This window comes from Eptesicus fuscus, chromosome 15, assembly GCF_027574615.1.
Source record: "Eptesicus fuscus isolate TK198812 chromosome 15, DD_ASM_mEF_20220401, whole genome shotgun sequence".
NCBI lineage: Eukaryota > Metazoa > Chordata > Mammalia > Chiroptera > Vespertilionidae > Eptesicus > Eptesicus fuscus.
This window is the reverse complement of record NC_072487.1, coordinates 37610098-37632910: the sequence shown is the minus strand read 5'-3', so window position 1 is coordinate 37632910 and position 22813 is coordinate 37610098. Positions and strand designations below refer to the sequence as shown.

Genomic DNA, 22813 nt, shown 5'->3' with positions numbered 1-22813 from the left:
TTCAGAGACAAACCTACCCCTAGCCTAACACAAAAGTCATTTCAGGCCAACTGGTGGTGAATATATATGATGGGAAATAACTCATGAGCAAGCTACCACTTCCAAGAATAGCAATGCCATTTCCCTCTCTCCATGAGTATAGCCAAATAAATCATAGAAAAAAACCCAGCAATATTCTAAAAAACAGTCTCCCACCCATGGGATGAACTCCATCCTTGTCCTCGAGGAAAGCCCAGACCACGAATGCATGGGCACCAGAAGAAAGGACAACCAGATGATTTGTGTCATTTTGATAAATTTGAGTAAATACACATACATACAGACATATACCCCAAGCAAGGATATACTTGCTTTTGCTGTGTGTTGATGGGGTTCAGTATATACTGGCCCAAAATATGGCATCTTGGCATATTGAAAAATGCCATATTAAGGTAAAGGAGTTTGAGAATGGCAGAAGCAGGAAGGTCACTCTGATGTTTCTCTCACCCTTCCTTCCCCGAAACAGGTCATAAAACCCACATGAGAGAGGTGCCTGGAGGAAAAAGAGCATCCTTATCTCTAATGGCATTGGGAGCCAGAAGAAGCTGAACAAAAAGGGCTCGCTAAGTTTCCTACACTTAGCTCATACCCCTTACCCTATCATATTCCTCCACAACCGTGCATTCTTCATCAAACCTGCAATGTTCAAAAATGCTCAGGTCTAACCATTTCTCTGGGTTCTCATTTCCTATGAAGGGTCCTGTGTCATGTAAAACTTACATTAAATACATTTGCATGCTTTCCTCCTGTGAATCTATCTTTGCATTTAGTTTTCAAACCCAAACAGGAACTCCAAGAAGGTTGAAGAAAAACATTTCCCTCCCCTACATCTGTGGAATTAAATAAAAAATTCAAACATCCCAGGCTGCAACACCCCACCACCTCTACATGCACACAAACAAAAAGAAAGAGAATGGGGAAAGATGAGAATGGTGGATGAGACCTGTTAAGATAAATCTTAAAAAAAAAAAAAAAAAGAACCACCACCCTCCACCCTAAAACTGATAAAGAATCAATGTGTTACCTTTCCCCTGACTTGCCCTTTGTTATAAGATAGTCAGCTCTTACCAGGGGAAATTTTAGTGCAGTATATAATGAAGCTTGGATGGAGGAAGGCGAGTTCCCAACTTCCAATTTTAACCCAGCTGGAAGCTTTAAAACGTGTTTTATTCCTAAGTTGCACCTGCTTAATGACTGTTTTTGTTCCTGGTTTTAAATTAAGAAACTTGGAACAAAGGGGCTTTTAAATGCATTTTGTAAGGTGGAAATGAGGTTCTTATTCCTTTTTAAATAATAGGTGGTTCCTTCAAAAATGAAGGGCTCGAATGCTGAGAAAGCATCAAATGAAAGAGAAGCAGAAAAGAAATGCATTAAATGTATCCTACAGACAACAGGGAGCCAGTCTGCCTTCGGTCTTGCTGGATTACTTATGATAGCCTCATCTCTGCAAGCCTGACCAGAGATGATTGAGAGGAAATGGAACTTCCGGTTTCTTAGCTGAAAAATTAAAGAATGGATTTAGGTGACGTCTGTAAGGACCTTCCCTGTCCCATAATGCTACACCTCTAGACCTCAGTAGAATTAGAGATTGCCAGAATGCAGGATAATGAGGAGCCTCGCAGGTCTGGCAGAAGCACAAAGAAGAGAAAAATACCCACCTGAATGTGCAAATCGCGGGTCTTCGCGATGTTTCCAAGTTCGGCCAGCATCGTCTCAGAGCAGGAAAGGGCAAAACGTGGTGTCACTATGGGCTTCACTCTAGAATACTGGAAATAGTAGAACCAGTGGGTAAGGAAACTATTGATACCCTGATGTGTAGCATACCCTGAATGCATATCTTACATCTGGGTAATTTTATGTCTTGATAGTTGGGGACAGTCCTCCTTTCTAGGAGTGGGTGGAAGTGCTGGGTTTCATGGAAAGGGCTCATGGCTGAGGACAAAGGGGAGTATATTCTGTAGCACCAAGTTCAATGGAAGAAGAGCGTGTCCCAAATGATAGCCACCCCAGCTCCACACCCACAGCAGGGCTCCGCCGAGGCCTGCACTGGTGGCCTCCATCAAGAGAAATGAGAGGCAGCAGGAGAACTTCTAAAGGCGAGATCTGGGAGACTGGAAGGGAGGCAGTGGCCTATTCCCCTTTCTATGTGCTGGCCATGGCATCCCCGAGGACTGTTCCGTAGCAGAACTGGCTCTGATGTCACCTGAAGTGAGGGTCTGAGCAGGAAAGAACTTATGGAGGGATGGAGAGAATAAGGGCCCACAAGACACCCAAGTCTCCCAAGATTAGATGGAAAGAAATTCCGAGGTTCCCTGTGGTTTCCAATCAGACCTCAAAAGATGGGAAGGGAAGGGAAGGGTCTGGCAATTAAAGAGATGGCACCAGGGAGCCACGAGCCAGCCTGCTGGATATGGAGGCAGAAAACAGCACTGCCTCCCTAGGCTCACCAACGCCGGGGGCTGCAAAGGGGAGTGCCTGGCTGAATGCCCGCAGGCCATGTGACATGCCACACATACATATGTGGCCCAAGGCAGCCTGTGGCAGGGGCATCCGGGCTGGACACCACCTGTGTTTCAGATCAGATCCAACAGGCCACCGCCATTATCAGCATAGCCAGCAAACATCACGCTTCAATTTCCCGTTGCCACCAATCTGTCCACAGCCATGGAGCCCACCCCCACCTTCCCACAGATCAGCCCAGTGAGATTAGACGGTCCCAAAGGAGAGGAAGAGAAAATCACCAAGAAAGCAAAAAAGGCTTGACCTCACTGAGCTGAGTTGACAGGTCCTCTGTGAAAACAACTTGAGGTTCTAGGAAAATACTTCTGCATGCATGGGGAGAAGCCAAATGCACTCAGATCATTCTCTGCCAAACAACTTAATAACGAATCCTACAACTAAGACAAAGGCAATCAAAAAACAAGCTGGAAACAAGTTTACTTACGTTCTTTTGGAGCATTTCTGACACGAATCTGAAATAAGTCAACAAATGGGAAGTTAGAAAATTTAGGCATTTAAAAAACTTCTTTTTAAAGATGTGAACACGAAATTTCCATGTCCTATTTCCCATGCAAACACTCTAACACTGCACATGTTTCACCACACTAATTAAAGACGAACAAGCAGTAATTACTCTGCTTTCTCATTTGCAGAGATGGAGTGCAAAATCACAGAGAAATACAATGTTGTCATCTAACGTCAACTGGGCTGTTCATGAGTATTCCCACAGCACTCAAGCCATTCTACCAGCTTAAGTTCGCATTGGGGGAATATTGCGAAATGGGATACTCCAGGGATGTTAGAGTCCCTAAATCCTATGCACCTGGAGATACTTAGAAACTATGGGGCTCTCTACTCCTAATTTCCCTAAAGTGGAAGCTACTTGTTCACACAATATCACCCTTTATTTCCACTGGGATTCTGGCGTAAGGTAGAAGACAAAGGTTGTGAAACGGGTGGTGATGGGGGTGGCGATCTTACCAATTGTATCTGCAGGGATGGTGGTATCTGCATGACCCATACAATGATTAATTCTGCCCTGGCTGGGAATATTTATTAGCTAGGCTTCCTGTCTTCTGGAAGTCCTTTTTTCTTTGTTTCAGAATAAAATGTGAATTAAGGTTTACTATGACCACAAACACACATTCATAGAAAAGTTGAGCTGATGGCCAATGCTAGGGCGAAGGCGCATGCTTCCTTCTCTCTGGGGTAGGTAGCAGCTCCTGAGCCTCTCTTTGCAGAGGATACAGTTTAGGTGAAGGAGGTCTGGGGAATCAAGAAAAGTGGGACTTCTAAAATTTGCATTGGGATATGTTTGGTCTTGGGGAAGATTTAAATCTAAAGAAATTTCTTCTATGTATATCTCTTGGGTGTTGAGTGTCATACAACACAATTCTTTGTCAAATCTTCAAGGCACCATGAAAAAGCCATTAAAGAAATGCAGAAGAAGTACTTATAGGATCAGTAGAATATGCCAATGTAAGATAAAGAGTTCAAACCCGTGTTGCTCAAGAGTCAACTGTAACTTAAGGAGCAGGCCACACACACACTTAAAGCAAGTCCAACCTACAGGAGAAGACCAGATCTATAATAAAGGAGAGGGAGAGTATAAATCATTCACTTCACAAAAGAATCCCTCATTTTACAAAGGGGCTTATCCTAGGACTCCTATACCAAGTTCCCGCCCAGCTGGCGTGGCTCAGTGGTTGAGCATTGACCTATAAACCAGGAGGTCACCGTTCAATTCCCAGTCAGGGCACATGCCCGGGTTGCAGGCTCAGATTCTGCAGGAGGCAGCCAATCAATGATTCTCTCTCATCACTGCTGTTTCTATCCCTCCTTTCCTCTCTGAAATCAATAAAAATATATTTTAAAAAACACACACAAGTTCCCAGAAGCTTTAAGATATAATTTGGTATACAAAAATAGTATGGAATGCAATGGTTTTCTTAGGACCAGATCAATTTCATAAAGTTGGGCAAACCCACACTGGAACATGTGCACATCCTGCCTGGTTCAGAGAGGTTTTCTCTCTCCATCTCCAACTCCATCAGTGCAGCAGAAGGACCGCTCACAAGACAAATCAAGATGAACATACCTCTCTGTTTCCTCGATTGATTCCTCAGTGGTTTCTTTGTATTCTGGAACAGTGTCATTCATATCCATGCAGACTTTGCCCACAAATGCCCGCTGCCCAAATTTATCTGTGAGGCACACAGAAAAAAGAACCTAAAGTCATGGTCTTTCCCACACAGTACCTTCTCTTGGCCTTTTAAAAACATGTTTAGATTAAAATCATTATGAAAACATAGGTGAGAATATGAACGATTATTGATTAAGAACAATAACAACAACAAAACCCCACTAAGTTCTATAAGTAGTAAACATTCTTCCACCCATCACGTCAACCACCCCCTCCCCAACTCCCACTTCTAGACTGGCCAGGTAATAATTGGGTGTTTTTACTTATTACTCAGTTTTTTTTTTCTTTGCTTATACAGTTTGTCTATATTTTTACTCAAGTCCTAACTATCCTTGTTCCCATTTTATTGCCTGGAAAAGAGAGGGCAGCCTCAGACCTGGTGTAACACTATTCGACCTTGCCACCTTGCTTCTTCTCTCTTCCTTCTCTTTTTTCCAGGCTCCCAATCTCCCTTCTGTCTTCTACTCTACCACTGTCCTGCGGATTGAGTCCTTCTCTATACTCTCCCTCTGTTCTACAGAAAAAGCAGAAGCGTCTAGTGATAAGGAAAGGGCACTAGAGTTAGACAGAATTGGTTGGATTTGACTCCTTATTCCAAGATAGTGGATCTTATTTGGTTAAGGTCTAAACCTATATGTGTCCAGTGTCCTCCGCTATGTGCAGGGTTAGAAGGCATATACCTAGTAATATATATATATGTAAAGTGCCTGGCACATGCTTAGAAAAGATATTGCCACTATTCTTAACTGTAGCTTTGCCAATATTATTATCTGTAAAATTTTATTTAGTCCTACTAGCAGCTCTCAACACTAAAGAACCTAGTCTAGATAGAGGTTCTAGGAAGTCTATTTCAGCTAGGAAGTTGACTTTGGGCAATGTTAATTTTTCTTACAATGTCTCTACCTGTCATAAGAATCTTACAGAAATCTTTCTGCCTTTCTGTTTCCCTGTAATTCATTTTAATAACTGGCCATTAGATTGTTCTTTCTTAAAACAGCGGCTTGATTACATACCTTACCTGGCATCAAACCTTCTTTGATTTTTTGATGCATATTCAAATCTCTCCACAGTCTGAGTCATCCCATTCGCCCAAGCCCCTCTCCCACGCACCTCCCAGCCCCGTGTAATGAATCCTGTCCTCCAGTTCAGCTACTCTGTTCCATGCTTCCAGTGTCACTGTACACATTCCTGTCTCCATGCCTTTGTTCATGTTATTTCCCCTGTCTGAAGGACATTTTCTCTTTCCCCATCTTATCTTCCCTTTAAAGCCAAGTTTAAGACTCCCTTCCCTTCCATGAAGTCTTCCCAGATGCTCCAGGTCTGGATTCTCTCTGTCTCCTCCAAAAATGGCAATAGTTATTTTCAGCATCATCTTTTAGGCCGTTGACATCAATGACCTCGTCTGCAAGCAGTAGCATCAGCATATCAGCCAACACCATTTACTAGCACCTGCTATGTGCTGGGCACTGTGATGGATACAAGTTTCAGAATCATCGACCTAAATCAAGTTTCCTCTCTCCTTACTAGCTATGTGTGTTGGGCATGTTTTATAGCCTCTCTGAGCATCAGTTTATCCATCTGTAACATGGGGACATAATAACTACTTTGGAAGGCTGTCTGCAACTGAGCTGACATAATCCATGTAGAGTGCTTTGCACAATCCAGGCATCTTAATAAGAGCACTACAGCCCAGCTAGTGTGGCTCAGTGGTTGAGCATCGACCTATGAACCAGGAGGTCATGGTTCAATTCCTGGTCAGGAAACATGCCTGGGTTGCAGGCTCGATCCCCAGTGTGGGGTGTGGAGGAGGCAGCCGATCAATGATTCGCTCTCATCATTGATATTTCTCTCTCTCTCCCTCTCCCTTCCTCTCTGAAATCAATAAAAAAATATTTTAAAAGGTGCACTACAGTTGTTCCTAAAGTTACTAATCAATGTGTGTAGTTATTAATCAATTAGTCCTATCTGGCTCTTGTGTTCCCAGCAATTTGCACAGTGCCCTAAGTCTAACCAACAGCCAAGATATATGTCTGTTGATTATAATAAACTGTTGCCATTACTAGAATTAATAAATCTGCTCCCAAAAGCCCTAAGTTAATACACAAAATTCAGACCTATACACATCATTCTGGAAACAAAAACCATAAGTGAATAATCAAATTACCTAAACAATAAAATACATTCAGGAGCCACAGTAATTCAAAGACACCTAATTACTTGCAAGGAATGCAATGTCAAATTTTAGTAATTAAAAGGCAAGATTGCACATAAGTTTAACTCCCTGCCAGACATGGTCTGGCTGGCTTTGCTGGATGTGCCCATAAAGTGTGCCTTCATCTCCTCACCTGTAATTTCCGCAAGGAGCAGGGATGAGTCAGTGTAAATTGTTGTAAAGTAACAAGCTGTAGTTGTTCCATTCTTCAGTGTTCTCCTCTAAAAATACACCACAAAAACCATAAGTCGCATGTGCCAAGAAAGTCACATGGCATATACAGATGAAAATAGAATTCTAGGTCCCAATTTTAAAATGTTTTTATTTAAAGATATGCCACCTCGATATGAAATACAGTTCAGATAAATGGCAAAGGTACTGATTTTCCAAAGTGTGAGCTGGAGAAGAACTTAATATTTTTGATTTCCTAGATTCACATAGTTCTGTGTTGCAGAATTCATTAAATAGGATGCTAATTAATTCCTTATCTTTTAGGTTTGGCTGAGCATATGCAAACTTATTGCATCTGGGAGTGAATAAAGGATATTTTTCTGTCTATTACCAGGTAAAATAATTTAGCTAGACTTCTCGTTCAAGCTGGCAGATCGGTCACATGCATCTCTCTCTCTCTTCCTTAGTGAATTTCCACTAAAATAACAGTAAAAGAGTACAAAATTTATTCACCATCAAGAGGAACATACGAAGAGACACGAACAGAAAAAAACATTTCAACATCTCCTTGGAACACAAAGAATATGGAAGAGAACCTGAAAGCAACTTAGGAAGAGAGAAAGAGAGAGAGAAAGGCATGTGGTTAACAGGGAATTGGCTCCAAGTCCATCTACAGAAGACTAAGCCCTGGCAGGACCCTTCTTCTTCCTGTTGAAATCAGCCAATCACCCCTAACCTGCTGCTTGCAGGAGAGATTTACTCTTCGTATAACTGAGTAGTATTTGGAGTATGTAAGCCCCAAAGGACAAGGCAAGGCATAGTCTGAAAAGAAGAGGTTGAAGAGACAATCTGGCTGCTCTCCGGGGGCCCTCAGTCAGCTTGCTAGAATGCCACACATATTACTACCACCACTCCTGGCAAGACTGAAGGACTCTTCCCTAGCAAAGATGAGTGGCTCTACAAGAAAGATGTCCTCACAATGACATGTGGGGCCCACAATTGAAAAGGCTGTTTACTTCTTCTTCCTCTTCTTTTTTTTTTTTTATAAATCTTTATTGTTCAGTTGATTATTACAGGTGTTCCTCTCCCCCCACTGCCATAGCTCCCCTCCACCTGATTCCCCACCCCACCCCATACCCTTACCCCGCCCCCCGCCACTGTCTTCATCCATAGGTGTAAGATTTTTGTCCAATCTCTTCCTGCACCCCTCAGGACCCCTTCCCCCTGAGAATGGTCTGTTGCCTCCCTTTCTATGTCCCTGATTCTATTATATTCACCAGTCCATTCTATTCTTCAGATTTTTTTATTCACTTGATTTTTAGATTCACTTGTTGGTAGGTATGTATTTGATGTCTTTTTTTGTTCATAATTTTTACCTTTACCTTTTTTTTTTTCTTCTTCCTCTTCTTAAAGAATACCCTTCAGCATTTCATATAATACTGGTTTGGTGGTGGTGAACTCCTTTAGCTTTTTCTTGTCTGTGAAGCTCTTCTTCTGACCTTCAATTCTGAATGATAGCTTTGCTGGGTAGAGTAATCTTGGTTGTAGGTTCTTGCTGTTCATCACTTTGAATATTTCTTGCCACTCCCGTCTGGCCTGCATAGTTTCTGTTGAGAAATCAGCTGACAGTCGTATGGGTACTCCCTTGTAGGTAACTAACTGTTTTTCTCTTGCTGCTTTCAAGATTCTCTCTTTGTCTTTTGCCCTTGGCATTTTAATTATGATGTGTCTTGGTGTGGTCCTCTTTGGATTCCTCTTGTTTGGGGTTCTGTGCACTTCCTGGACTTGTAAGTCTATTTCTTTCATCAGGTGGGGGAAGTTTTCTGTCATTATTTCTTCAAATAGGTTTTCAGTATATTGCTCTCTCTCTCTTCTTCTGGCACCCAAAAATTTGGATGTTGGTACGCTTAAAGCCATCCCAGAGGCTCCTTACGCTATCCTCACACTTTTGTATTCTTCTTACTTTCCGCCTCTCTGGTTGGGTGTTTTTTGCTCCCTCATGTTCCAGATCTTTGGTTTGACTCTTGGGGTACGGTGATCTACAGTTGAGTTTCTGTATATTCTTTATTTCAGACAGTGTATGCATAATTTCTGACTGGTCCTTTTCCATTTTTTTGGTATTCTCATTAAGGTCCTTGAAGGTCTCTTCAAGTTTATCAGCGGTTTTTAGAAGATTCTTGAGTAACCTTATAAATGTGGTTCTGAACACTGTGTCATCCATTAGTTTACTTTCCTCCATCTCTTCTATTTGTGACCTGCTTCAGTGTCTCCACATTTTGGCTGCCTCCCTGTGTTGATGGAGTGGCTTTGTGTGGTCAGTGACCTATAGGGGCCGGTAGCTCAGCTTCCCCAATCTCCCTAGGTGGTCGCTCTTGGTACCCCCCTTTGTGGGCTGAGTGCAAAGTCTTGGTGTTGTTAAGCCTTGATTGCTGTTGGTACACTGGGAGGATTTGACCTCCAGGCCAACTGGCTGTGAGGATCAGCTGTGTCTACGCTGGGAGACAGCCTTATTCAACTAGACTTGCAAAATTGTAAAAGCCTCTGTGCTCAGCTTGGATGGGGCGGAGTTTCAGGGTGGAGCCTACAGCCTTGGCTTCCCGTCAGCCCTGCCCTATGAGGTTCCTGGGTCTCAGAGTCCCTCAATGTCCCTCTGTACTCCCTGCAAGCACCTCTGAGAGAAAGGTGCCCTGGAGTTTTGCCCGCTGCCAAACAGTCTAGTCTCTCCCCCAATCAATCTGGATTCCCAGATTCTCGCCTGGAACTGGGTTTCAGTGCAGTCTGAACTGGGGCTCAGCGCAGTCCAAAGCTTTTGTCTCCTTCCCGCGAGGGCAATTCAGTGGCACAGTCAACAGTCCGTCCTCTGCGTGCATTCACGTGCATGCCTCCGGAGCTCTGCCTTTCACCGCTCCCCTGAGTTTCCGCCTTACAGCCCAGATTCCCCCAGTATGGGCCTGGGTCCCCAGGGTCTTGCCCGGAACTGGGGTTCAGTGCAGTCGGAACTGGGGCTCAGCGCAGTCCGGAGCTTTTGTCTCCTTCCCACTAGGGCAATTCAGCAGCACAGTCAACAGTCCATCCTCTGCGCGCATTCCCGTGCGCGCCTCCGGAGCTCTGCCTTTCACCACTCCCCTGAGTTTCCGCCTTACAGCCCAGATTCCCCCAGTATGAGCCTGGCTTCCCAGGGTCTTGCCCGGAACTGGGGTTCAGTGCAGTCAGAGCTGGGGTTCAGCGCAATCTGGAGCTTTTATCTCCTTCCTGCTAGAGAACGCTGGCCAGGCACTCAGCCACCCCGTCCTCTCCGGCTCCGTCCTCCCCGCACGCGCACGTGCCCGTGTCTCCGCCTGTGTCTCCATACCTCAGGCTTTTACGGCTCCTCTGATTATCCTTGTGGTTTTCTCTTTCCTTCTAGTTGTGGGCGTTTCAGTCAACCAGCTTTCCTGTGGTTCTGGATGATGTCCGTTTTGACTTTTAGTTGTATTTTTGAAATTGTTGTGCGAGGCTGCAGGTTAGGTGTTTACCTATGCTGCCATCTTGGTTTCTCCAAAGGCTGTTTACTTCTTTCACTGTTCATCTTAAATTGAAGTTCACAAGTCAACAAGAGCTACCTCCACCCAGACCTTCCAATCGATATGTTAGGGCATCACACTTAAATGTGAATGTATGGCCCAGCTGGTGTGGCTCAGTGGTTGGTGGCAACTTATGAACCAGGAGGTCATGGTTCAATTCCCATTCAGGGCACATGCCCAGGTTGTGGGCTCCATCCCCAGGAGGAGCTTGCAGGAGGCAGCCAATAATGATTCTCTCTCATCATGATGTTTCTATCTCTCCCTCTCCCTTCCTCTCTGAAATCAATAAAAAATATATCTATATATATATAAAAGGCTAAGCGACCATCGCATCTGAAACAACTGAACAGATGACCAAACAGGCTGTGTGGGTTAGTGAGGGGAGACCAAACAACCAAGCAGCAGGCTGCATGGGGCAACCAGGCCAGCAAGGGGGTTAGTGAGGGGCAACCAAATGACTGAGCAGCAGGCTGCATAGGGTGACCAGGCTGGTAGGGGGGTTAGTGAGGGGCGACCAAACGACTGAGCAGCAGGCTGCATGGGGCAACCAGGCTGGCAGAGAGGGAAGTTGGGGGTAACCAGACCGGTGGGGGGAGGGCGGGCAGTGAGGGGCAACCAGGCTGGCAGAGGGGGGACAGTGAGGGGCGACCAGGTTGGCAGGGGGGGGGGCAGTTGGGGGTGACCATGCTGGCAAGGGATGCAGTAACAAGTGACCAGGCCAGTAGGGGGGCACTAAGGGGCGACTAGACTGGTGGGGGGGGCAGTTGGGGATGACCAGGCCAACGGGGGGGGGGGAGGCAGTTGGGGGTGACTACGCCTGCAAGGGGGGAAGTTGGGGGTGCCCAGGACAGCAGGGGGGCAGTTAGTTGTGATCAGGCAAGCAGGCAGGTGAGCAGTTAGGAGCCAGTGGTCCTGGATTGTGAGGGGGATGTCCGACTGCCGGTTTAGATTGGGCCTAAACCAGCAGTCGGACATCCCCCGAGGGGTCCCGGATTGGAAAGGGTGCAGGCTGGGCTGAGGAGACCCCCCCCCCCATGCACAAATTCATGCACCAGGCCTCTAGTTTAAAAAATAAATAAATAGATAGATAGATAGATAGATAGATAAATGTGAATGTATGTTCAAAGTTCAACAGATTTTGGAGGAGAGCTGCTATGAAAAGGAGAAAGTCTGGAAAAAGTAATGGAGGAAACAGAGTCAGAAGGAAGCTTGACTAAAAACAAACAAACAAAAAAAAAACTATGATTACGTTCTGAAAGAATTAAAGAAGATAATTGCATCTACAAGACAAGAACAGAATGCTATGAAAATCAAAGAATAAGAGCTCTCCAAAAGTAAACATTTTATAAGTGAAATTTGGAAGTCAATAGAAAGGTTGTAGGGTAAATGAAAAGAAAACTCCTCAGGAAAAAAATTATTTTGAACTTAAATAATAAGGAAGAACATACCCTATATCTCAAACAGCAGTCTCTATTCTGAGTCAGCCAAATGTTGAAGAAAGCAAATGAGAGCCCAGTGACACAGTTGGTTAGTCCCAAAGGTCAAGAGAATTTGAAAAGCTGGATTTTTTTTTTATGTCAGTCTTTTCAAATTTTAAGACACTTTGCATATGAATAAAATACATCTGGCTGCTAATAGAGGATGATTAGAGCCCGTCAGCTAAAGATGAGGATGAGCCCGCTATCAGAATCACAAGTCCAGGGGAAGAGCTAGTACCAGAGACATAGAATTCAACCTCCAGCAACTCTGAAAGTATCTGGATTCAGTGCACTCAGTAAATATTTACTGAATGAACACCCGAGGAAGCTGAATTACTAAGCAACAAGAGACATAAAATCAGCTTCCTATATAATAAAAGGCTAATATGCAAATTGTCCCCTCGACTGGGAGTTCGACCAGGGGGCAGGGTTGGCCAGCCAACCTCCCACGTCCCCTCCCCCTGGCAGTGCACAACTTTGTGCACCAGGCCTCTAGTTCTTAGATAAATAGAACAGGACATTGTGTCCTTGCAAGAGGACAGGCTATAATAACAGCAGAGTGAATGAATGACTTAAAAAATTAGACCACGTGTTCTTTAAGAATGTAACACAAAAGCATATACAGAAGCTTTAACATTTTTTCTAATAGGAGTTACCAAAACAAAGAGTAGATTGCAGGGAAGAATATACTCAGAGAGAAAGAGAGAGAAATAAATTTCCCAAATTAGAAGAAAGACAGTAGTTCTCACATTGAATAAACTACATATGAAAGATAATGAACTGAAAAAAAAATCTATAAGTGAAATTTCAGAACATTCTGAAGGCCAGCATATTAGCCAGAATAGAAAGATAATCAGATTGACATCAGCACATTAGATGCTGATGGGAAAATCACTTCAAGTAGAATTCTCTCTACCGCAAAAGTGCATCATCATAAAGAGTCAGAAGGAAGTAAAACCATTTTTGGTAATTCAAGGATTTGGAATGTTTATCACCCACTTTATTGAAAAGGGATTCCAAGAAAATAAAAAAATGAATCCAAAAGAAAGACAGGGGATCCAAATAGCAAAAAAAAAAAAAAAAAAAAGTAAAGTTCATTTTTAAATTAAGTGTTGATGTTGAAAAATAATAAACTGGAATTAAAATAAAATTTAAAATAGCAAATTTAAAAGTTAAAACTTATTTTAAATTAAGTGCACATGGTAAAAAAATAAACTGGAACAAAAATCTCAGGTGATATATCACAGAACATGGTGAGGAGGGTATAACATGAAGAAGGGAAGGGTATGTAAGATTCTTGCCTTATATAGAGGAAAATGCTAGAAGACTTGTTTAACACTTTTAACAACTTAGTCTAACAGAGATGTAAAAAATGTCATGTCAATAGAGAAAACACAATCTTTAAAAAAATGTACAGATAACTATAAAAATTAACCTTTTGTTGGGTCATAAAAAAACAATGAATCACTTTTCAAGAAAAATAATCATACAAATTATATTCGCTAACCACAGTAACGTGAAACTCAAAATTAAAACAGAAGTATTAGCAAACATTTTCTAAATTTTAATCACTTTTCTAAAATCTGGACTTGAAGATGGAATCAAAGTGGAAATTTTCAGTTATTTAGCAATAAGGACAATGGAAATATTACCTATGGATGTAAAAAAAAAACAACAATAAAAAAACACACAACTCTATGGTGCAAAACTCTGTGGTCTTGATTGTCAATTTGTTGAAGTATAGATCTAGAACTGTTTTCTGAAGGAGAAAATAAAAAAAAATGTCTCGATTCTATTCATGGGTACTGCCTTAGCACCCCTATACATTGCCATGGGCAGTCTTCCGCCTAAGGACAGGCTCCAGTTAACAAATCTGGACTTTCTTAGCCATAACCTTGGCTCATGCAATTCTCAAAGTGTGTGTGCCTGCTCATAATCAGAAATATTGGATGTGTGAACTGCAAATACCTGTTGAGAATAATACCTATCTTGTACTCACTGGCATCAAATTCTTACTCAAATCTCTGATTTAAGAAATAAGTCTATGGCCATACCACCCTGAGCATGCTGAATCTTGTCTGATTTAAGAAATAAAATTTATGGAGTATGGCCTGGAGAGAGTATCTAAAACTACATGTTCTAGATACTCCCTCCAAACATAAAAGATGTACATATCTGGATTTTTTTGATACTATAGTACCTTGACAGTATGTATATTTTGACACCAGAGCATGTAACTATATTGGAATATTTCTCTTAAATTTCAGTATGATAAATAGATATGCTTTACCTCAACAACTTTTTTTTTTTTAAATTATACAGACAGTGTAAAATTCAAAATTGATTTTTCTATCTGGGTTACCTAGACATTTTTTTAAAAAATATATTTTATTGATTTTTTACAGAGAGGAAGAGAGAGGGATAGAGAGTTAGAAACATCGATGAGAGAGAAACATCGATCAGCTGCCTCTTGCACACCCCCTACTGGGGATGTGCCCGCAACCAAGGTACATGCCTTTGACCGGAATCGAACCTTGGACCCTTGAGTCCGCAGGCCAAAGCTCTGTCCACTGAGCCAAACGGGTTTCGGCCCTAGACATTTAAAGCCCAATTTGTGACAAACTCTAACAAATGCATGGATCCCCATGGCATACATTTACCTCTTGGTTTTATTTTATTTTTCTTCTCCCCTATTTTCCTTTGCCATGCTTTTGTGACTCATTTTCTTCTGTTGGATACTATGCAATTTTAAGATATCTCAAACCCTTTTTAGAACAATGCAAGGTATAAATAAATTTTGAAAATAAAAAGCTTTGGTGTGGTTAACACAATTCATTAACACAATGCAGCTCCACACACAGCTTTAGTCCTCAGTTTTTTCTGGTGTCATGAGGATGCATGCTAAATATGAAAACCCACAATTACACTGAATTTATAATGAAGTGAGGCAGGTGTATAAATGATAGCACTTGCTTTATTCTTCAAAGCTTGAGTGACACAAAACCAGGAAACTGGCAGGATAACTGGGTAGTATATAAGGCTTACAATATTGCCATCATCATATAGCCATCAGGAGAAAATCCAGCAAAAATGCAGGATTATTCAGACTATGTGTACTGAATGATAAGAGGCAGTGGTCAGATAAGGAGGTATTTTCAGCTTTAATTCTCAACTGCAGAAGCTGTTTCTGGCTGCTAAGTGGGTTGGGCGTAGGGTTGGGGTAGAAAGATGGGAAACGATTTTCTTGAGAGAGTGAAAGGAAGGATATTTTTGGAGTCTTCAACATACAGTTGAGTTGGCACACACTACAGCCACTGTTCAATGACTGAACTAGCCCCAAAGTTCCCTCTAGTGGTGTTAATGCTCATCACAATCCCATATGCCCAGAAAAGGGACCATCCTATTTTCCCTCCTTGCAAAGTTACCAAAATAGCATGACGCCCTTCTAACTGCAGTTTAAATTTTTAATTTTTAATTGCCTTGGGTATTTTTTAAAGCAAACACATAGAATGCTTTCCATCTGTCAGGTACTATTCTAAGAACCTTACAAATATTAACTGGCTTAATTATCATAACAATCCGGTGAAATAGATTCTCTCTCTCTCTCTCTTTCTCTCTCTCTCTCTCTCTCTCTCTCTCTCTCTTTCACAGATGGGGAAGATGAGCTGCAGAACTTTCCAAAGGTTACTCAGCTATTCTATAGGGTCCCAGAACAGTATTGTGAGGGAACACACATATGCATTCAACCCAAATTTAGTGGAGTAACACACAAAAAGTAAAAAATGGAGAGTGATGAGAGTCCATCCAATTGGGGAATCTAGGAATCTGAACTCAAGTTCGCTCTTTGCTAGTAACTAGCTGTGTAGATGGTCACAAACTCACTGGGCTGTGAAAGAACTAAAATAAACCTCTGTAGCCCATTCTAGCCTTACCTGCCTGTGTTTTATACTTAAAACATGCTCCCAAGAAATGGATGTTTCTACAGGTGACCAAACATCATACCCCGGCACTCACAAGCAGGATACTTACGACAACTCTGGTATATACTTCTTCAGCGAAGTCCAAGTTCTGGAACTTGAGTTCTGTAGGAAACGTGTACTTGGTCAGCCACTGCAGAAGCGGCAGGTCTACGTTACTCCCAGCAAAGGAATACTGAGCGGCATGGATGTGTGTATCAACCAGCCCAGGCATGAAGAACTCACTGGAAATAAAGATGAGAGAAAAAGAATTTAATAGCATCTTTTGTCGTTTTGCATATGTTTAAATCATCTTTTCTCTTGGCCATGATTGAACTGTTCATCCCACATCCATTTAGAGCTGAGGCAAACAGATGACTAAATTCATCGAGTATTTAGAGATCAAGACAGAAAAGCGAAGCTCTGCTAGGAGAGAGCTGGCCCCTACGTTGGAATGACTGGTGTGAGGTTAATCACAGACGATGAAGGGAGGAAGAAGCCGAGGAGAGGGCCATGAACACAGAGGACAGGTGTCAGAGAAACTGCTGGACAGATGGCGAGGTTGCTTTGAAAATATTTGGTAGTGAATGTTGGAATGGTAATATAGGGGGAGGAGAGAGAAAGCCACATTTTGTTTTCCTTTAGGAGAAGCCCAAGCTTGCTCTGAAGGCAGCAGAGATAAAAGAAGTAAAGGAGATAATTCAGGGTGCAAAGTCTTCTGAGGCAATGGAAGACCAGCAATTTATTGCATCAGAAATGTGATTTTCATCCAGAAAAGCTAACAATCCTTTTTAGGAAACAGGAAGCATTGTGGAAGACTTAGTAATAGAAGCATTCACATAACCAAGGTCTAGTCCAGGACTTATATTACAGATATTCGTAGGTGCTATAGTGTGGCATGTGAGATTAGAGGTCACAGAGCCCCAAAGGAAGCTCACAGATGCCAAGGTCAATTTTGGACCACCAGTTGGCTAGTGGTCCAACCAGGATTAAAACTCAGTTCTCCACCCCAGACCTTACTTTACAGCTAAATCATAGCCATCAAAAGTCAAGCTGTAGGCAAAGCAGAGATGGTGCTTTGAAGGTGAAGCAGAAAAGGTGAAAAGCTCTCCTTTCTTCTTTCCTCTTTTCACTTGACTTAATCACTATCATAATTCCCTTAGAAAATCTCGACTTCCACCAGAAAAGGACATCAATTTCCTATTTCAAACCTGTAGTGCAGGCCAGGCTGTCTCAGAACCGAAGGAAAAAGAACAATGTGTGCCCTACATATGCTTATTGAAACATCCACCTGTCTTCTAACCAAGTGGAAAACCTTAATAAAAGCTTTAGAATTAGCACATACGACTGACTGTCTATAAAGGCCTGAGTACTCCATCTCTTTGAACAACATTGTTAACCTGCTCTGGGAGCACAGGGCTGTTTGAAAACCACTCTTATCTTGCACACAAAAAATACAAGGATATGAAACCAACAACCTCCCTGTCTTTATTTAAAATTTTGGTATTTTGTTCATCATGGACTTTTTTTGCATTAATTTTGATTTTTTAAAAAATATTGCATTAAACTGTTATTTATGTTGATTATTGAGCTTTTGCCTACCCCACCCCCCATAAATTCTGTGCCCAGAGTAAGTGCCTCACTCGTCTCACCCTAATCTTGGCCCTGCCAACCTCTATGGTCCGTGGCCACAATCTGAACCACTCCTACCAAGGCGCTGCTCAGAGTTGCAATTTTCATTAAAAAAACCACACACACACATTGTGCTGAGATAGACCTGTAGATACACAGAATCTATGAAACAGAAGATCAGAGACAGCATCTTCTGTGGTATTTTAATACTGACTTAAAGAAATTCAAACGCATATATCTTATGTGTTTAATATGTAAATCACTTTGCATTTTATATATGATTTTTCTTCAAAGGCTTCAGTCTTCCACCAAACTTTAACTTTTTTTCTTACCTTACCTCTTATTGGTGTTTTGTGCTTAGAGGTTCCTTTACATCTTCATTTTTTTTTTATGAATTTAATTCCAAAAGCAGCCTCATAAGGAGGGACAAAAAATGTGATGACCCACAAATGTGTTTGCTCCCTCCCCATCTTCCAATCACTTCACCATCCTCTCACCCCGTCCCAGCCTCCATCTTACCCACTCCCAAGCCTTCTTCTAACCTCTCATTCCCAAGGCATGCAAGCCTTGTTCCTCAACATTTATTCTCATGAAAATCTAGCAACAGGAAGCAGATGGTAACAGTAGAAGTCACTGGAATTATCTCCATGCTCACTGGACTCATCTCTATGCCCATTGCCTGCAAGCATGCAGGCCAACAGAGAGGCAGCAGAGAGAGGGAAGGAGGGAGGAGATGTGAGTATGAATGCAAATGTAACAAAACGTTAGGCCAGTTACCTCCGTCTCTCTGGACCCGGGGTCCTCAAACTTTTTAAACAGGGGGCCAGTTCACTGTCCCTCAGACCGTTGGAGGGCTGGACTATAGTTTAAAAAAAGACTATGAACAAATTCCTATGCACACTGCACATATCTTATTTTGAAGTAAAAAAAACAAAACGGCAAAAACACCCGCATGTGGCCCGCGGGCCGTAGTCTGAGGATGCCTGCGGACTGTGGTCAGCCCCTCTGCCTTAAAGCCTTAGGGGTAACACAATCCACAGATCTGCTGCAGGGGACACTGTGACCTAGGACAAGCCTTTTGCTAACAGCCTAGGAATCGAGCTCAGAGAAAGGAAGTGGCTTGCATTACAGTGAACAGCCACAAGCTGTGGCATGAGGATTCACGCCATGTGTTCTAATTCCTACTTCAGTGTTCTTCTCATTACATTACTCTAAAGTCACTTCCCAAGTTAAGATGTTTTTAGAATGAAAATGATTTTGATTGACTTGGGAACTTTCACTGACTTTGGAAATATATGTGGCCTGAAACAAGATTAAATTGTTGAGTTAAAAAAGAAAAAGTATCTCCATTTCCATAAAACAAATCAAGTAGGCTATGTAGAATGTGGGCAATCACAAGAAACACGTTTTGAACACATTACTTAGAACTACTAAAAATCATTGGAATATGAAATCGTAGCTCAAATGCATTTTTAGAGCTAGGCCTTACCTAACCATGCTGTCAGAGTTATTGCTTCCCCAAATCTCCCTTCTATCCTCCCAACAATGATCTCTATCATGCTCTTTCTTTATTTCCTTTACAGAAGGTTCACAATCTAGCACTGCCATGCCTCCGTATCTGTGCACTTGTTTATGTTCTGTGTTCCCCAGGGGCTGTAAAGGGCTGTAAACCCTGCAAAGACAAAGACTTTATAGACCATTTTCACCTTTGAATCCCAGTTCTTGCACATACTAAGCTCAACAAATATGTGCCAAAGAAGTAAATGAAAGATGGCAGCCTCTAGTAGTCAAAGCTTCTGTCCCTGTTTTCTATTTACCTCCCCTTCCCACCTCAACCTTAAAAAAATAAAAAAGCCTCTTTGTCGCTCAAGGCAGTTTTCTTATCATTTGAGACGAGTTAATGGCGTCCACAAAAGGGAAGAAGTTGGCTTTGACTTACTGTTGGCTCAGTTCTCTTACGTCACACGGCTTGAAGCCCCATTCTTTGGCCAGCTTTTCTTGTTGAGATGCTTCTTCTAAAAACACTATCTTTAAAAGAAAGAAAGGAAAGAATTACAAATTAATGAAACATCATTTATCACTACTAAATATCTAAATCTTTTTAAAAGAGACTACACTATAGCTGCGTTAATTTTAAAAGGTAGTTGATCCCAAATGGGCTTGAGTTTAGAGGCAAAACAGCAGGTGTTTGCCTTTGCTTGCCCAAAGAAGTAAATTGCATGATATTTCTTCTTCTCTACCATTCTACAGATATAAGTATGGCTTCAAAATTCTAATTTGGAGATACAGGGTACGAAAAATGGCTAATTGGGCCCTGTTGGTTGAGTGCCCCCCAATGCACCAAAGGTGGCTGGTTCAATTCCTGGTCAGGACACATAGTCAGGCTGTGAGTTTGATCCCAGTTGTAGGCAACAGATCGATGTCTCTCCCTCACATTGATGTTTCTCTCTCTCTCTCTTTTCCTGTCCCTTCCTCTCTAAAATCAATAAAATTTTTTTAAAAAATAGCGAATTGATATTTTTTTCTTTCCCAGCCCTGAAAATGATTACAGAAAACAATTGTTTATAGAAGGTATCCCTCATCACAGATGACTGAAAGATTTTTGTTATGATATTGTGGGAAACTAATGTCCAGAGTACCCTAGTAGTGTATCATTGGGCAATTTATTAACACTGAATATAACTGCTCATAATTGCCTGACAATTGAGTCTTAGCATGAACTATGTTGTTCTGATACTAGATGTCTGCTATGTTCTTCTAGTACTGTATTTGAGACACAAAAAGGATCTTTCGTGTTACACTTATGAGGTCTGAAGCCCATGGGCCACAGCTGGGAAACCTCAATGGATAAAAATTAGAATAATTTTAGAAGAGAAATGAAGATGTAATTCCTACAAATAAGGAAAAGTAATTTGATGATTCAAAAAAATATACTAGAATAAATAAATATCAAAGCAGATACATAATTAATGAAAACAGCTAACAAAGAACAGATAATATCTGTGCTAGGTAAAGAGCCCCAGAGCATGGAAAAGAATGGACCATAAAAACAGAATTTGTTAATATGTCTCAGAACTGATTTACCATTAAAGCAATCAATCAATGATAAAATATTTGTACAACACTATATTCCCACATTTAAAAATATATTTGAGATAAATGTTTTTGAGAAAAATATAAATTATCAAAATTTATTCTGGAGTGATAGGAAAACTGAATGTACCAATAGCTTTAGAAAAATCTGAGAAAGTTTTACTAACTCTTTAGGAAATCATATGGTTCAGAACAAATGCATATGTAACTTTATTTTCTAGCAGCCACACTAAATATGTGAGACAGAACAGGTAAAATTAATTTTAATGATACATTTTATTAAACAACATAGATGACCATGATAAAAGATTATCATGTCAAATTGAAATCAATATAAAAGTTATTCATTTTATTTGGGGGGTATTCTGGCTTTGAATTCCCAGGTGTATTTTGCATTTAAAGTATATTTCAACTGAGTTGCTAAATTTTCATGAGAAATATTTTATATATTTAGATTTTATATAATTTACAAAAAGTAGACTCACATAAATAGGTTTTTCCAAAAACACTTAAAAGTTTTCTAAAACTGAGATGAGTATCACTTTTTAAATGGAAAATTAAATTAAAAATTAAAATAAGAAATAAAAAAAGTTAGTTCATGGGTCTTACTAGTCACATTTCAAGTGCTTAATACACTGCATTGGACAGCATTCATTCAGAGAATTTCTTAGCCAAGTTTTTTCCAGTTAACAAAGAACAGATAATGTCTGTGCTAGGTAAAGAGCCCCAGAGTGTGGAAAAGAATTGACCTCTATTTTTAAAAAGCTAGCATAACCCTCATAACAAAACCTGACAAAGCACATGCAACACATACATAAACACATACATACAAACAGAGAGTGAAAATTACAAGCCAATGCCATTTGTTATTTAATAATATGGGTGCAAAAATAATCTCAATGATATATTGGCAATAAAAAGCAAAAGTATATTAAAATAATAATTCAGCATGTCTGCAACATGTAAGCCTCAATTATTCTGACCAAGCAAGATACATCTTCTATCAAGGTATAACAGATTTTTAGTAGTTAGGCAAGAACCCAACTCCTTAAAGACTACTGGAAGAGCCCTAGCTGGTTTGGCTCTGTGGATAAAGCGTTGGCCTGTGGACTGAAGGGTCCCGGGTTTGGTTCCGGCCAAGGGCACATGCCCGAAGTTGTGGGCTCGATCCCAAGTAGCGGGCATGCAGGAGGCAGCCAATCAATGATTCTCTCTCATCATTGATGTTTCTCTCTCTCTCTCTCCCTCTCCCTCTCTCTTTCTATAAAAAAAAGAAAAGAAAAAAAAGACTGCTGGCATAAACCCACCCACCCTCTTTACTGTTATCTTCAGTTGACACTCAAGCTGGAATTCACCTGCACCTCGCATATACACCAGGGATCTTGATCTGTATCATCATTTTCATTAAAGTTCTGTGTTCCTTGTCCCTGCCTGAGCTCCCTCCCACCCCGCTCCACTTACTAAAACCCTTCACTGCAACCTCTTGTTACTCCCCCTGCATAAGCACCAAACTCCTCTATCCTTTCAGTATGTGCTCTGAGTTCCTCCCTCCTAGTAGCTGGGGCTCTACCCCAAGGACATGGCTTCCCCTGTGCTTCTCAAATGGCAGGTATTCAGACATCAGGCTCAGGCAATGAGTTTGATGCCTTTGGTACCATCCACGGCCATTTCCCAAACCATTTTTCCTTCAGCTTCTTGTAAACAAAGAAGGCTCCTTTCAGCTTTCAAGAACATCTTTCCTCTCTTTTTGTTGTTCTCCTTTACCAACCTTTCTCTCATTGTTCAAATCTGTTGATGCCTGCCTCACACTCTTTCTCTCCACTCCACGCCCTGCTCTTTCTTCCTTATATCAACCTGGACAAGCCTTTTGAAACCATGGCCAGCTACTTCCATGAATTCATCTTCAGTCATTTGTTCATGAACAAATGAAGTTCATGAACTTCACATGATAACTGCTCTACCTCTAA

At 41.5% G+C, this 22813-nt stretch overlaps 1 protein-coding gene across 1 annotated transcript in view; it reads right to left on the bottom strand.

The window, feature by feature from the left end:
• GDA (guanine deaminase) overlaps positions 1–22813 on the bottom strand; it is a 64512-nt gene that overhangs the window by 19601 nt on the left and 22098 nt on the right. The window contains exons 2-7 of the mRNA XM_008142078.3: positions 19693–19781; positions 16195–16366; positions 7087–7174; positions 4637–4742; positions 2984–3011; positions 1698–1805 (exon numbers count right to left, since the gene is read on the bottom strand). Coding sequence (XP_008140300.1) covers positions 1698–1805; positions 2984–3011; positions 4637–4742; positions 7087–7174; positions 16195–16366; positions 19693–19781 — 591 coding nt within the window. The remainder of the gene's footprint in view (positions 1–1697; positions 1806–2983; positions 3012–4636; positions 4743–7086; positions 7175–16194; positions 16367–19692; positions 19782–22813) is intronic.